General features: G+C 35.2%; 1 protein-coding gene across 9 annotated transcripts in view; it reads right to left on the bottom strand.

Annotated features, from left to right (window-relative positions):
* Positions 1-17160, bottom strand: part of BTRC (beta-transducin repeat containing E3 ubiquitin protein ligase) — a 151263-nt gene that overhangs the window by 6178 nt on the left and 127925 nt on the right. For 8 of the 9 annotated variants that reach the window (XM_016120040.2, XM_016120041.2, XM_016120036.2 and 5 more), the window contains 8 exons: positions 13833-13929; positions 13024-13161; positions 12445-12563; positions 10522-10771; positions 9847-9965; positions 8566-8676; positions 7045-7123; positions 357-549 (listed from right to left, as the gene is read on the bottom strand). In XM_016120040.2, coding sequence (XP_015975526.1) covers positions 388-549; positions 7045-7123; positions 8566-8676; positions 9847-9965; positions 10522-10771; positions 12445-12563; positions 13024-13161; positions 13833-13929 — 1075 coding nt within the window. In that variant the 3' untranslated portion in view covers positions 357-387. Of the gene's footprint in view, positions 1-356; positions 550-2524; positions 6450-7044; positions 7124-8565; positions 8677-9846; positions 9966-10521; positions 10772-12444; positions 12564-13023; positions 13162-13832; positions 13930-17160 lie in introns of those variants that run through there. The other variant, XM_036223924.1, reaches the window with a different exon arrangement.

The raw sequence follows: 17160 nt of genomic DNA, 5'->3' as shown, positions 1-17160 counted from the left end.
CCCATTCACACATTAGATTATCTACCTGGTTTAAAGGGTCTCTATTATGAGTAGTGATTTGATCAGGGAACTATAAAGCCACAGGCTTTTGGGTCATTCCTCTTAGTTTTGAAACTGATTCAAATCTCTTACTTTCTTAACAATCCTATTAGATAACAGAGGGAGGAATTACTAGCTCTGCTACACAAGGGTCATCCAATATGCAGTCCCAGCCCTGTCTCATGTTGCTGGCTTCCCTTGCTTCACAGGACTTGGAGAGATAAAGGGCACAAGGCGGCTCCATGAACCAGTAACACCTTACAACCAATACTCCATCTCCTACCCACAGTGCTACGTACACAATTATTTTTTCATACCTGGGCAAATATGAGGTCAGTGTGTGATTATTTATCTGGAGATATAGGTGTATGTTCGAGAAGGGGAACGGGGGGGTTCAGCTTGGGCAGCTGGATCATTTAGAAAGTCCCAGATGAGGATTGTGTCGTCATGTGAACTACTGACAATCTGGAATTCGTCAAACTGGAGTCGGAAGACTCTTCCAGAATGCTCCTAAAGAAGAAACAAAAACTTTTGAACTACTCAAAATCAAAAGGACATAAATTCAGCAACATGTCAAAAGGAGTCTATGCTGCTAATATTCTCTACCATTTAATTGTTCCAAGAATACAGAGAAAAAACTTTAGTTGCTTTAAAGAAAAGATGGAAAAGTCAACTATTGGGCAGTTGATTTCATGCACAAACTAATATTCACCAGAGCACTGACACGCCAAATAATATGATAATTCTCCTGGTCTTAGGCTGAACAAGACCATTCCTCAGGACCTCCCCGGCCTTATCCTCTCTCTATACCTTCAAGATTCTTCCACAATCAGAGGCCAAGGCTTGATGAGCAATAAGTGGTGTGCTGGTAAATGTTTATTAATTTACTCTTCCTAGTTTTCCCAGCATTTGCACATTTTCATGGTGTAAAAATTCCCTCCCTGGCTAATTTCAAGCTAACCATGTGAGGTCAACCAGCTTGCAAAATTCATGAAAATTTAACATTTGGCTCTCATAAGCAATTATAAATCTATTTAGCACATCATTGTAACTACCCCCGCAATCATTTCCAGCATCCTAGAACGTATTCTCATGCCCCTTACTAATCAATATTACCTTCACTCCAATGCTATTATCAATTCATTTTTCCTGTTCAATTTCATATATACTCATAACAGCATGTATTCTTTTTTCCTGGTTTATTTTACTCAACAGTATAAGATTCCTCTATATTACTGCATGTAATAGTAGTTGTTTATTATTATTATTATATCATTATTATTATTGTGTTGATATTCCATTATAAGAACATACTCTATAACATCATTTCTCCTGTGGTAAACATATGGATAGACTGCAGTTTTGTGTATTATAAATAAAGCTACTAAGAACATTTATGTACATGTCCTTTGATGGATATATGCTCTTATTTCACCTAGAATTGCTGGGCCATGGGGGCCATGGAGTAGGTGTATGTTTAGCTTTAGTACGTATAGCAAAACAATTTTTTAAAAGTTGTACTAATTTATACTCCACCAGCTACGTATCAGAGTTCTACTTGCTTCACATCTTTAACAAATTCATACTGTCAATCTTTTAAATTTTAGCTATTTTGGTAGGTTTGTAGTGGTATCTGATCAGTTTTAATTTGCAGATTTCCTTATGAAACTGAGGCAGTTCCCCTCTATTCCTAGTTTGCTTAGAGTTGATCATAAATGGATGTTGGACTTGACCAAATGTCTTTTCTGCATCTACTGATATAATCATGTGATTCTTCTTCTTTAGCCTTTTGATGTGATGGACATTAATTGATTTTTGAATATTAAACCATCTTTGCTAACTGGAATAAACCCCACTTGGTCGTGGTGTATAATTCTTTTCATACACTGTTGGATTCAATTTGATAGTATTTTGTTGAAATTTAGTTTAATTTGAATTACCTATTGGCATATTATTACCTTTTAAATAATTTTGTAAATATTTCTTATTGTGAATCACTAAACATAAGGTGACAAGACCACCCTTAATTCTAAGCAAATAGTTTAAAATATTACCAAAATATCCTGCCTAATAAACTCATATTAGTCATATGATTGTGTTTGCCTATTACATTAGTGTTTTCTTTTTAAAAAATATTTTGAGTTATAGTTAAAACCACATAACATGAAATTTATCATCTTATCCAATTTTAAATGTATAGTTCAGTAGTGTTAAGTACATTCGCTGTGTTGTGCAATCAATCTGTAGACTTTTTTCATATAGTAAAACTGAAATTCTATTACCCATTAAACAATAATTCCCCAACTTCCTCTCCCTGGCAATCACCATTCTACTTTCTGTTTACATGTATTTAACAACTTTAGATACCTCATATAAGTAGACACACAGTATTTGTCTTTTTGTGACTTGTTTCACTTACAATAATGTCCTCAAGTTTTGTCCATGTTATAGCATGTGACAGTATTTCCTTTCTTTTCAAGGCTGAATAATATTCTAATACAAACACACACACATTTTGTTTATCCATTTATCTGTCAATGGACACTTGGGTTGTTTCCACCTATTGGCTACTGTTAATAACAGTGCTATGAACAAGAGTATGCAAATATCTTTTTGACATCCTACTTTTGATTCTTTTGGATACACTATATACCCAGAAATGGGAGTACTGGATTATGTAGCAATTCTATCTTAAATATTCTGAAGAACTGCCATTCTCTTTTCCATAGAGGGTGCATCATTTATATTCTCTACAAGATACAAATGAGCTTATAGATGAGTCTCTGTGTGCATGAGACATCTTGGTCAGTAGTTTTCTTTTCTTGTAATATTTCTGTCTGGTTTTGGTATTAGGGTAATGTTGGCTTCACAGAATGAGTTAGGAAGTATTCACTCTGCTTTTATCTTCTGGAAGAGATTGTAAAACACTGCTATAATGTCTTCCTCAAATACTTTGTAGAATTCACCAGTGAACCCATTTTGGGCCTGGTGCTATCTATCTTGGAAGGTTATTATTGCTTCAATTTCATTAATAGGTATTTATACCATCTATTTCTTCCAATGTGAGTTGTGTAAGATTATATCTTTCAAGGAATTGATCCATTTCATCAAGTCTGGGGGCATAGGTTTGTTCATAGTATTCCTTTATTATTATTTTTTGATATCCATGGGATCTGTAGTGATGCAAAGTTAGGTTTAACATTCAAAAATCAATGTAATACACCAATTAACAGAATAAAGGCAAAAATATAAGATCATCTCAATGGATGTAAATAAAAGCACTTAATAAAATCTAACATCCATTTCTAATAAAAACTCTCAGCAATCTAGGAACTTCCCAATCTCTTGATAACGGGTATCTATAAAAAACCTATAGCTAACATATTACTCTCTATGTATGTATATATAAAATGGTAAAGACCAAATGCCTTTTCCCCAAGATAAAAACAGCTACTCTTACCAATTCTTTTGAACCCTGTACTAAAGGTCTTAGTACTATAAAACAAGAAAGAAATGAAAGGTACATAGAGTAGAAAAGAAGTGTATATCCTTGCAATGAATGATCCAAAAATTTAAATTTTAAAATACCATTTATAATAGCATTAAAAATATGAAATACTTAGATATAAATATGACAGAATATGTACATGACCTTTACACAGAATGTTATAAAACACTACTAAGAAATTTTTAAAAGACCTAAATAAATGGAGAGATATATTGTATTCATGTGCCAGAAGAAGACTTAATATTGTTAAGAAGTCAACTCTCTCCAATCCAAGTTAATCTAGATTTAACACAATCCCAATGAATATCTTAGCAGATTTTTCCTGGGGGGGAGTGTGGCGGTGGTGGTTGAAATCAGCAAAGAGATTAAAATTCACATGAAAATTCAAAGGACCCAAAAATTTTATAAAAGAACAAAGTTGAAGGGCTTATATGACTTAACTTTATGAGTTATTAAAAAAACTGCAATAACCAAGATAGCATGATATTGGTATCAAAATAAACAAAAAGATCAATGGAAATGAATAGGTCCATAAGTAGACCCACATACAACTGGTTTTTGACAAAGCTGCAAAGGCAATTCAGAGGAAAAAGGACAGTCTTAAATAAATGGTGCTGGAACAACTGGATATCCATGTGAACTCTGAACCATACCTTGTACCATCCATAAAAATTAATTCAAATTGAATCATAGACCAAAATGTAAAATCTAAAACTATGAAACTTCTCAAAGAAAACACAAGGAAAATCTGTGACTTTGGATTAGGCAAAAATTTTTTTAGATATATCAAATACAATCCATAAGAGAAAAAGCTGATATACTGGACTTAATCAAAATTAAGAGTTTCTGCTTTTCAAAAGGTTTTTTTTAAGGCAATGAAAAAGCAAAAACAAATGGGTATCCTGAATATGTAAAAAAATCTCAAAACTCAATAGTAAGAAAGCAAAAGATTCAGCAGACATTATACCAGAGTAGATATAGAAGGCAAATAAACACATGAAATGATACGGAATATTATTAACATTAGGGATATGCAAATTAAGATCACAATGAGGTACCATGAGGCACTTACCAGAATGACTCAAATGAAAAAGGCTGTACTAAGTATTGGTGAGAATGTGGAGTAACTGGAACTCTCAAGCACTGTTGTACTATAATGTTAAATGGTACAACTGCTTTGGAAAACAGTTTGGCAGTTTCTAAAAATATTAAACATACATTTGCCATATGACCTAGCAATCCTGCCCCTAGGATTTACCCTGGAGAAATGAAAGCATACATTTACAAGAAGACTTGTGTATAATGTTTATAGAAACTTTATTTGTAATCACCAAAAATTAGAAACGATCCAAATATTCATCAACTGGTAAGTAGATAAACTGTGGTATAACCTCACAATTACTACTCAGCAATTTATAAAAACGAATGAACTATTGATATATACCAACAACCTGGGTGAATCTCAAAATAATAATGTTTAATGAAAAGAGGCAAAGAAGAGTACATACTCTATGATTCCATTAATTAAACCCTAGAAAATGCAAACTAATCAATATTGACAGAAAGTAGATCAGTAGTTGCCTGGGGACTGAAGCAGGGGTAAGTGGGTGGAAAGGGAAGGAGGGATTAAATAGGGCTATAAAGAAATGTTCATTATCTTGGCTGAAGTGATGGTTTCACTGGTATGTATGTACGTATGTCAAAATTTATTAAGTTGTACACTTTAAATATATCGACTTTATTGTGTGTCAATTACATTTCAATAAATCTGTTTTTAAAATAAGGCAACTCAATAAATGAGGACAAGATTTAAACAGACATTTCACAAAAGAGAAGCACATGAAAAGATGTTCTACACTATTAGTTATCACAGAAATGTGAATTAAAACTATAATCACACACAAAAAACTATAATCACTACACATTCAAATGCCTATAATTTTTCAAAAAACTAACAATACCAATTGCTGTCAAAGATGTGGAAAAATAGGACTCATATATTGTTGCTAGTAAAAATGTAAAATGGTTTGTATTTGCAAGCTTCCAAAATTCCACTTTGGTAAACAACTTAGTAGTTCTTTTAAATTTAAACATATACTTATCATTGGACCCAGAAATTGAACTTCTAGGTATTTACGTAAGAGAAATGAAAAGAATATGTACGTTCGAAAACCTGTATTGAATGTTTTCAGTATCACCGAAAACTGGAAACATTTCAAATAGTCTTAAACTGGTGAATGAAAAAATAAACTGGGTTAACCACACAATGGAATACAACTCAACAATAAAAAGGAAGGGTGACAGGGTACTAACATATGCAACCACATGGATAAATTTCAAATGAAGTAAAAAAGCCAAATGAAAAAAGCTACATATTGTATAGTTTAATTTATATGACAGTCATAAGATAGCCAAACTATAGGGACAGAAATCAGATAAACAGCTGCTAGCGGTGATTCTAAGGGGCATAATTTTGGGGGGTGATGGAAATTTTCTATAACTTTGTGGTATTTACACATCTGCAAAATTTATAAAAATACACTAAAAATGGGCAAATTGTGCTGTATGTAAATTATATTTTAAAAATCAGAATTAGATTAATTGTAAATGAATTAAAGTACACATTTTAAAAAACATGCATGAAAAATGAAGGTACAGCATGTCTGGTACTGAAAGAATGAGCTTTAATTCCAACAAGGAAGACAAAGAAATGTATCTCTCTCTTTTCCAGAGCAGAGACTGTGTAAATGTTGAGCTAGGATCCAGAATACTGGGACTTCAAATGCTGCTTCTCATCTTTCCGAGTTGTGCAAAAGATCCTGTACTCCCTGGTGCCCCACCTGATCATCTTTTTCTGATGAAAACAGCTGCTTTTAACCTCAGGATATTTTTAAATCCAGGCCTTTGGAAAAACTACGATAAAGAATTCAGTGCATTTGAAGGTGGCATTCCTTCTTTTGAGTCACTTCTTTTCCTAAATGTCAAGATGTTCAGGCAAGGAGGTATATCAGGGATAAAAAAGATGGGATTCAAAATGCTGGAGGCAGCATGCCTTGAATAGGATGCAGAACTAAGGGGCAGACCAGGGGTTCATGCAGACTCCCACAGCACTTTTTGCAGGCACAGGTGTGCAGGTCCTTGGATTCTGGACAGGTTCCAGTTTGAGTAATTATGTTACTTCTCCCTAAGTACCCCCCCTACTGTTTCTGGTGGATACAGTATTCTTATTCACTTCCTGTACTAAACTGATGTGTAGAGTTGCTGTGCAGCTGTTAAACAGCTGCCACATTCCTCATCATATATAGTCTCTAAAGCACTTTTGGATGAAAGGCACTATATAAACATATTTTATTGTCATGTACTAGTTGCCTTTCCACTTAGTAGTAGGTTTTGTGAGGTTCTAACAATCAAACCCAGATCTGTATTCCACAGCATATCAATGTTTAATTTCTTCTCCTTCCTGCTCCCCAACTCCCACTAAACAACAAGAGTCTTACCACAAGGGTCCGCAGACAGAGAGTCCCTGCAGGAGCTCGGGGATCCAAAGCAGCTACAAGATCCCATACTTTAATTTTTCTAAAGAGCAAAAAGGAGACAAATATCTTAGTTAAAAGCAAATTAAAGGAACACAGGAAGAATAGCAAAAAAATGCATGGCAATAAATATGTATGTTGAATATAATTTATATGATAAATGTAGCCCATAGGAATATATAAAAAGTTTTTGTTTTGGAAATTTAGTTTGTGTATTCATTCTTGGGTGTTTATTGGTCTTAATGGGGGAAAATGTATGTGTTTAACCTATAAATGAGAAACGGGTTAGCTTTAACCAAACTGATGAAGATAGTGAACAGAAAAGTTACACCATCCTTTGAAGCCAAGAGGAGATTTTACACATTAAACCTCTTAATGATATAAGAGATCACTTAGACCTAGAAACCTATCACCCTGAGGCATCTTCTCTCTGGTGAATTCTAAGAATGGCCTAGGTAACATGTACTAGAGAACTGGGGTCGATTTAAGAGCTCTGTAGTTTACATAAACAAATCCTCTTATTTTCATTTAAACAAGAAAAGGTTAGCCCTCTAAAAATTAATTACAGGTCATGTCTCCTCTAGGTAAATAACAGATAAAATCCAAGGAAGGTGGGTAAAGATCAAAATCATGGGAATGAGAAAATATAACCTAGGACCTACCTGGAACACGTTATCATATCCCTGAATGATTTCCTAAGGATATGAGAGTAATGGCTGACTCAAGGCAGAGGAAGCTATACTTCCTGCTGCTTGAGTTGTCTTAATATGTCAATCAATATAGCCAGCTCATACACTAAGATAACATTGTTAGATATTTAAAAAGCTGCCAATATTTGAACCATAGCTTCCTACTGTCCCAAATCAGGTACCTTGACAAGAAATGATAAATAGGCCTTCATAAGTGAATACGCTTTTGTAGGAATTTACTATGTGCTTAGTATTGCTAGACATGCGGATCCAGCTACAATATGAATGGATTCTATAATCACTGGAAATTAGACTGAAGAAAATAAAGATTACTGAATTCATTATAACTGAAATGCTAGAAGAAGTAAAGACAAGAGTGCTGCACTTTTAGGAATTATTCAAAGAGATCAATATTCAAGACCCTACCACACTAAGCCACATAGATATTGCCTTTCAATGTCTCAGTTTTATTAATAAGTCTCTATTTTATATTCATCTTTTATTATACTAAATTTGGTTAGTTCTTTGCTTTACAGGGCAAAAGACAACTATATAACAACAACCCGTGAAATATAAATAACAATCATGAACAAAAAAGTGCAATTAAATGATTGGGAAGAAGATTTTGGAAAAGAGTAGACAGAAATGAATACATAGATTAGACACAAGAGCTACACATTGGGTCCTTTCTGTGAAAACTATAATCTTTTGGAGACAAAGAAAGGCTACATTTAACATTCTAAGGCAGAAAGGACTCAGCTATAGATTTTTTTTTTACTCCTGTTAGCAAACTCACCCATCATAGGCTCCACTGACTATCCTCTTGTTATCAAATCGAATACAGCGCACCAATTCCTCATGACCTTCTAATACTCGTAAACATGCACCACATTCTATGTCCCATAATCTGGAAAAGAAAATTGAGTGAATTCTCATGTATTCTTTTATAAGCTTGGAATATTATGAAATACTTCATATGTCTTTTAAAAATCCACAAAAATAAAATAAATCCACACCCATACAAAAATGTACTGCTTTCAATGTAATTTATTTCCTTTCTGCCGGGAAGAAAAACGTATGATTTAAGTTCAAATACACTATATTTTTTCAAAGTACAATGCTTTATATAATTCTGTAACCAGGGTCTCCAAGGCATAAAAAGGATGAATTCAACGCACACAGTTCCCTGTGAAGGTGACCAATGCAAGAAAAGTAATGCCTCCTGAAATCACCAACAGGAATGAGATGAAACGTGTCAGTGACATTGTGCCCTCACAAAACATGTCCATTTCTTTTACTGAGGATGCGCTCTGCTTTCACACACTGTCCAGGACAGTTTTTCTCATGTAATGAAAATGCAAAGTAAGTTCTCAAATACTTTTATATACTAACATAACAAAAATTGTGTGCTTTCAGACCAATCCAAATGATCTCTAGGAATGAAAGTTTCCTTAGCTATAACAACAGTTGTTTTTTTAAATGGTCTTTCATCCTCTTAGTACTTCTATGAAGGAAGGCAGAGGATTGATAAATCATCCAAATTCTATTCATATCTGTGTCATTCATCTTCATAAAGAGAAAACATCGAAAATACTTTAATTTGTAGATACTTTATAATTTCAAAGGCTGGTAACTCCCAGGCCAACTACGTAATGCTAAGAAAACAAAATGCACAATTTCTAGTGGAGAAACACATCTTTTTTCTTTTTTTTAGAACAGTGGCAGAGAGAAATGGCCTTTAGCTATCTAGTAGCACTCTTCAACCGTAGACAGGTGAAATTTAAAGAGGACTTTCAACCTCAATCTACTTATTTCTCTTGACCACTTCCTCATTTAAGCTGTACCTTTAAAATAGGTCTATCTGGTGATAAAACCATTACAGAAAGGAAACAAATCACTAAAAGTTTTGGTGTGCTGCCTTTCTGCTTGGGGCAAACTTTTGACCTGTAAGAAGCTACAGAAAGGAAAAACATTTTATTATAAACATAACACAGTTAAAGATATGTTTGAACTGTGTACAAACAATGAATGGCAGGATATTATTGATATCTTCTGGGCAAGGGCACCTGCTGCTCACCTGATAGTGTTGTCAGACGAGCCACTCACAACCAGCCTGTCTCTGTACTGCAAACAGGCGATGCCACGTTTGTGTCCATTTAAGGTCCTTACAAATTCACAAGTACTTGTGTTCCATACCTGAAACAGAAAAAACAAACAAAAAAACAGAAAATAGCATTGGCAGTTGATTTGATGCTTTCACTACTAAAATCTATGGCCACTGGATTCTTTGGGAAGCAGAAAATAGGACTGAACCAATAGGGGCATGTCAACTTCTCAAGCCTGGCCAGGTCTAGCCTGGTCCAACCTGACCCGACCCAAACAGAACCAAATCCGAACCAAACCAATGACAAGTTTGAGTCACAGTAATATAGGGCTAATTTGTAGCTGGATGCTATTTACATGAGGATTTCTCAAATTGATTTACTCTTACTGTGTTAGGATGGTCTTCCAGACAAATTTTCTTGAACCTATATTTACAACTGCCTTCTTATACACACCATTATTTATAGTAATAAAATACCTAACCAAAATTGTGACACACCTTGCCTCATTCATTACCTTTTTACACAGACTAGTATCTGAATCAAATATTAGCTTACAGTGATATTTAAATATGAATTAGCCCTTGATCATATTTTCACATGAATTCCCCTACTATAAGTTGGGGACTTACTAAAAACTGCTGTATTACCTTTATAGTCCTATCTCCAGATGCAGAAACAATGTACTTGTCATCAAAGTCTACAACATTGACGGCTGCGCGGTGTCCGACAAGCACCCTCCGGAGGGTGATGTCAGTTGGGGAGGCCATATCCCATACAGCAATGGAACGGTCTTTGGAGCAGGTCACCATCATGCCGTTATTGAAACGCAAGTGCAAAACTGCTTCACAATGGTGAATCAACGTATTTAGCATTTCACCTGTATTTACATCCCACACTCTAGAACAGACAACATTAAGGTTATCTGAATTTTGATGGTATTTATGCTACAAGCTATTACCAATATTTGGCCACAGCACTTCCCACCCCTCCTGACCCATTTTCATAGCTAGTATTACACCCTACTCTTTTTTTGCAACTTTGAAGTTGAGCTGAGATAAAGAGTACTAATGGATCACAGGGAAGTGGTAGGTAGATGGCTAGATTGAGAGAGTGGGGAAAAGAAGGGGATGAGATGCTGACAATGTGAAATGCTTCAGACAAATTACTTGAAATCTGGGCAAGTGTAGGGGTAGGAATGTGGTAGCAGCTACCATCACCTACTAATTAAACCTAGACTTCAAGATGATTATAAAACTTTTGACATTCAATCTGATACCATAATAGGTACATTTAAAATTGGGAATCTGATTTAACAGCAGCATTAGTACCCTATGGATAGCTCTCAGGAAACTGATATAGACCAAGAAGCTTCTATAATAGATTGTCTTAGTAGCACTATGGATTTGTGCTTGATGACCCTGAATCTTAGATTTCACCACACAAATCAAGGTCTAGATTACCTAGACCCTAAGTCTAAGTTTCTAGTTCTGTGCTTCAACTGGGGGTAGGGATCAAGAATAGCCATCCAACTATAAATATGGGCTTCGCATCAGAGCATGGGACCCTTAGATAGCTTGAGAATTTTGTGTGATGATTCTGATTACTCTTTTTGTATATTTATTTTGGTTTTTATAACACATTTTATTTCTTCTTCCAGTTTAACCCCGTTTTAGAAAGTAACCTTTTCCCTTATCCTATAAATGATGTTAGCCTCTACAATGTTTCAGCTTCCTTGAGGCACTCCACAAAGCACCAATAAATGTTAAATGTCGATAACTATAAGAACTAAGTTTGCTATGCCTTTAAGTCAAAAGACGAGAAACAGGAACAGCCTTTTCTATTCACAGAGGATAACTGAGAATGGTAAACATTTAACTTCAGAGAATCTAACAATGCCGTTAACTGCTTTTTTCCCCCTATTTTTTTTTAAAGTTACTTTTGATGCATTATGTTTGCTAAATCCTATAGCTTACGGCTAAATTCCTAACAGAGGTTTCCAGCAGTGCTGCTGGTACCCAGAACTCAAGCTACACTGGACTCCAGCAGCATAACGGCTATGTCATCAAATCACTAATGCTTGTGGAAATTGAAGGCCCCTCCCTGAGTTGAGCTTGCAATTAAAAACTGCAGGGACAGCAGGGGAGGGGCTGGCAAAGAGAAAGCATTGCTCACCTGTACACATTATAAAGTAGATAACACATGCCTGCACTACAGTTATAGCCACCTGAAAGGAAGGCTTCATTTCATTCACGTCATTCCCTCGTGAGGTGGTTTTTGTAAGGAATGAAAGATTTACCAAGTTTCTACAATGGATGATTTTCCCAAATTAAAATAGAACATGTAGCTTCTTAAATGTACAAAAATGTAAGCTTGCCTTACTCATTCCTAATTCAAGTTTTCTAGTTCTAGATTGACACAATGATGGGGGGAGCTGACGGTTTATTCTGCTTTAGCTATGAAGTTTCAGAACTGTGTTCATGCAAATATATATATATAGAATTACTATCTATGACAAAGAACAGAGTGGACCTGGTATTTCAGAGTTCAAAAGATCGTTTGAAATTTTCTACCTGACCGTGGAATCCGATGATCCAGTTATGATCACCCTCTCATCATACTGAAGACATAGGACAGAACCCGTGTGGCCTGTGAGAATTCGCTTGCATTCCAATGTGCTTTTATCCCAGATCTAAAATGGCAAACAAGATCCTTTTGATCACTGTGATAATGGGGTGCTGCAGAGACTTGCTGGCTCTATTATGTGTTTGATTCCCCAAAAGAATCAAAGCCCAGAGTAGTGTGGAATGCATTCTTTTCTCTGGGGATCGCTAAGCACTTATATATATGTGGCTTTAGTACTAATGCAGGCTTTATCCTTTTCATTAAGGAACAGGGGTAGCCTATAATTATGTGAAGGCCAGTAGAGTAGCCCATTCAGTACACTTCAGGACGAGAATTTAATAATTCTTTGGTATGCTCTTCTCGGGGGAAGCAGGTATCTGTCCTTTAAGAAAGTGATTTCGGCTTTGGGACTGGAAACAATCTAAAATGCTCACTTACTTCCTGGAAATAATACTCAGAATTCACACTTTGGATTGCTTTATGAATGTGGTCACCCTCGCTCCTTCCCACAACTGAAGAGACCTCACCTTAATCGTGTTGTCTCGAAGGCCGCTTACTATCTTCTGATCATCATACTGTAAACAGTAAACACCTTTGCTTGTTTCACTTCGACAGTGAATTCTCTGTAAACTATGTCTTCCACATCTCCAATTAGATTCTATAGTCTGAGAAGAAGAAATGATAAAGAGGCAACTTTGTTAGGAAAGGACCAGAACTAAACTCTTATGATTTTCATGGCAACCAACGACAAATGCTCAGTGGTTCACGCTATTGGACACACAGAACTTAAGGCAAACTAAAAATATGTTTTTAAAAAGGCATTATTTAAAATTATAAAACATTTTTTCATTTGTAAAGTAAAGAGTCACTTTCTAGAACTCTCCTGCATATAACTCAATTAAATAATAAGCCTGGTGGAAAGAGACTGCTTACTGACAGAGGGCAAGCTATGAACCACATGAAGTTATGTGCGCAGTACTCTTCCTACATACGTGGTGACCATTTCTATCAGTGACCTTTCGGAGAGGTTCAATTCAGAAGATATCTGAATATGAGATTATAAGTACAACTTTAGGAGTCCCACTGTTACTATACGAAGATATCACTGTCTCCCTCTCTCTCTCTTATCTATTTTAATCTATCAGTAAACAACTTTTAGACACTTATACATTTTTGCTTGGCAATTTACTATATTTTACCTACTCTATTCTCTTATAAATTGATTTTTAACTCACATCAATAAATTTTAATGGGTTTATTGTAAAAATGCTGTTACTTAAGAATGTTGAGGATTCTCTAGGATTTGGCAAACACCCAAATATACACAGATTCTTACCTCAATGTCTTGTATAATTTTAGGATAAAGTGCTCTATAAAAAGAGTTGGGAGGAGCGTTCCCATCAGGAGGTTTGTTTTTGAATAAATACTGTCCCCTAAAAAACAACAAACATTTCCCAATAAAAATCATATTATTATGCATTCCCAAGGAGCTTCATTTTTTTTTCAAAGTGTTTTCATAGTTACCATTCCACATAGTCTCCATAACTAGCCTGGAGAGGCATGAAGTTAAATCTGATTTCAGGAGTCTCACATCAAGGAGAAACTTTCAGGGATCTATGGAACTAGGCCAACATTGATTTGCTTTTGGGTAAAACATGATTTCCAGTGTAGAACATCAAAGTGTCAGGTCTTAAGGGATATTATAATGTCAACAGATAAACGAAATATGATCATCAGAATAATCTATTGGTCTATCAGACCTCTGGATAGGCAGACTACAAATTCTGTTAGTGAAGATAACTACTATCTTTGAACTAGGCACATGCCCCACAGTCTTTTTTATTTTTATTTTTCACTGAGTAAAGTTGTGCCAATCAGTAGAGACTAGCATCATGGGCAGCAGGAATGGCTCTCTGACATGGAGAGCACTTTTTCTATTCTTCATTTATGTAGAGGTAAGTTGGCAACTTAGGCACCTAGGCTGCTGCTGATCAGTGTAGCTATGCTTTAAAAGGAGCAATTCAGTTCATTTAGACAGAAAACAAAGGGATCACAGGAGTGTCCAGCAGCAGGTATGAAAGAAGATGAAATGCCTAAAAGCACTGTGCTGTCAAGTCTAAGGCATGAAATTGACTTTCACAGGTGTGTTCCTGGCTACATACATACATGCATGCATTTTACTGCCTTTCCTTGATTCCAGTGAGCAACATTTGTTAGCATCTCCTTCCTTATGACAGCACATCTCTGGAATACTCATATCCCAAGCTAGATCTTTGCTACGAAAAAAAAATCAGTAAATGGCAATCACTTCCTGCTGGGTAAAAAATTTAATTCCTCATCCTGAAGTTAAGAACCCACCAAACACGGTGTGGAAGCTAGTAAACCCCACTATGGGTGTACTAACTGCTGTTCTCACTGGCACCATGCCTTGCAAAGTGGAGACAGGCAGAAATGCCTCTGAGTGTAATCCTGGCACCAGAGAAATCATGTTTTCTCTGGGCCAGTCATCCATTCCTCCCTCTAAAGCTCCATTACAATATAATTAATTGTTCGATGTCTCCAGGAGTGCTTCTTCCCTGCCCTCTTCCTATCCTACACCTTGAAAATTAGTTGAGAAAATTTCCTATCAGGAAGGTAGCTGGCTCTGACTCCTGTGTTAATATGGAGAGGGAAATATGCAATGAAGAAGCTAAAATAATAGTTCTGAAAAAGGGACAAATGGGACTAAAAAACATGATACATCAACATAAAGAAAAGGGCAAACAAGACACATTATAAAATAATTCTGGTTTAAAGGTACTCTTCTCTAAACAATTTCATTCTATAAACACATTGGAGATAAATGACAGATTCTGAATGAAGAGATTCTAAGTCTGGTTAATAATTACAATTTAGTAATTTCGACTTCTTCAACATCCTTTAATGAAATAGGCATCACTGTATTAATTTTACAGATAAAGAAATCAAATGCCAGGGAGGTTAAGTAAGTTGCCCAAAGTCACATAACGAGTGAGTAGAGCTGAGAATCTAACTCTGACTTCAGATCCCATACTCTGAATTACTTTATTATCTCTCAATGCCCACCATTCCTTAGAAACTGTTGTTCCCCTTTTCATCTCTGGCAGTTATACAGGCATCCCAGGATTTTCTTTATATGCAATGAAACCATCTATACATCTGAAAGAGAAATCATATAAACCTCTGATCTTATTTTCTATTACACTGTGTTTACCATGCCTTGCTAAAGTATATGAATTTCTTCAAATCAATGGTGCTATTAAAAAGGGTGAGTAGGTACTGAAAACTGGTTTCTCAGTCTATATCTATAAGTCAAAACCTTTTATGATGGAAGCTCTTTGACACCAGGGACCACTTCTATATGAAATGCTTAGTACCTCCGAGAGTGTGAGTGAGTACATGATAAATGCTAAATATTAAATTCAGAATGTTATCATAAAAGGTAATCTGCTGATTAAGAAAACAGACTTTTCATAAGTGATCTTTTATTACACTTTTAAGAGTTACCATTACTGAGTAGAGAGCATATTCAGTATTATCCAAGAGAGGAAATGACAGAGTTCATGTCCTAGAGGCAGGCTGTCAAATTCATCTAGATACAAAATACAACAGCAAAGTAGAAATTAAACCCAAAGCTTTATTAGAAAACTATATTTACTTATTTATTTTTGGTTGGAGAAAATAGAAGAAACTTTCAAAGACAGCATTTGGGGAAAGGTATAACAAAGAGACTTTACTGACAATAGGTTTGATAAGACAATTTGAAAGAAAATTGCGATGCCTATGTTTATCTTTGGCATTTTCACATGCATCTGCCAAAATCTGCCCATCTATTTCTTATTCTCCCCATCTTCAAAAAAAGACTTTGTCTAATAAGGGTTTGCTGTTTATTTACAGTTCAAATGGGAACAAAGTATATTTTAACATGGAAAAAACCTATATAGCTATGGGAATGAATCTCTGTAACAGAAATTTCAGGTCAGGAATTGTTTGGAGGAGAATTTCTTTTCTCTTGTTTTTCCCCGAGGGATACAAGAATACTCCTAGCTGTCCTAAAATTTCCCCAGGTAAGCAACACCTGCTCTGCTTCTAAGTCTGGTCTTGGCATGCTTAACCAAATGATGGCCTTTGAATGCCATACAACTATAAACTATTTTGCTTTTTTATACTATAAAGAGTTTATTTCCAATGTATGAAATAAGTTATAAAGAATAAGGTTCCTATTTTTCTATATAGTGACATAAGTGAGGATAAGAGAAACATACTTAGAAAAATATGTTATCATTTATGCAATTTTTACATAGCCAAAGAATTGCCTGGCATTTACTTCCTTTAGTTAAATTTGAGAGAAATTTTAGTCTTCTTAGTAACTACAACGACAGAAATCTCTTGAAGCACATGGTATAATATTTAGAGGTACAATGTTTATTATATATTAATTAATTTCCAAATGCAAAAAAAGGGATGCCAACTATATTTTTATGAAAATTGCTAAGAAAAGCTGATCCTCTAGTCTTAACTGTTTTGTATCTCTTTATGATCCATGATAAACAATTGATAAAATTTATTGCTTAGGATAACACTGAGCACACATATGCCTGCTGGTGCATATCTATCAACTAAAATACCTAATATGTCGCTTTTAT

The sequence above is a fragment of the Rousettus aegyptiacus genome, unplaced genomic scaffold (genome assembly GCF_014176215.1).
Source record: "Rousettus aegyptiacus isolate mRouAeg1 unplaced genomic scaffold, mRouAeg1.p scaffold_m13_p_6, whole genome shotgun sequence".
NCBI classification, from domain to species: Eukaryota; Metazoa; Chordata; class Mammalia; order Chiroptera; family Pteropodidae; genus Rousettus; species Rousettus aegyptiacus.
The sequence above is the reverse complement of the archived record's forward strand: the minus strand, read 5'-3'. Positions and strand labels throughout refer to the sequence as shown.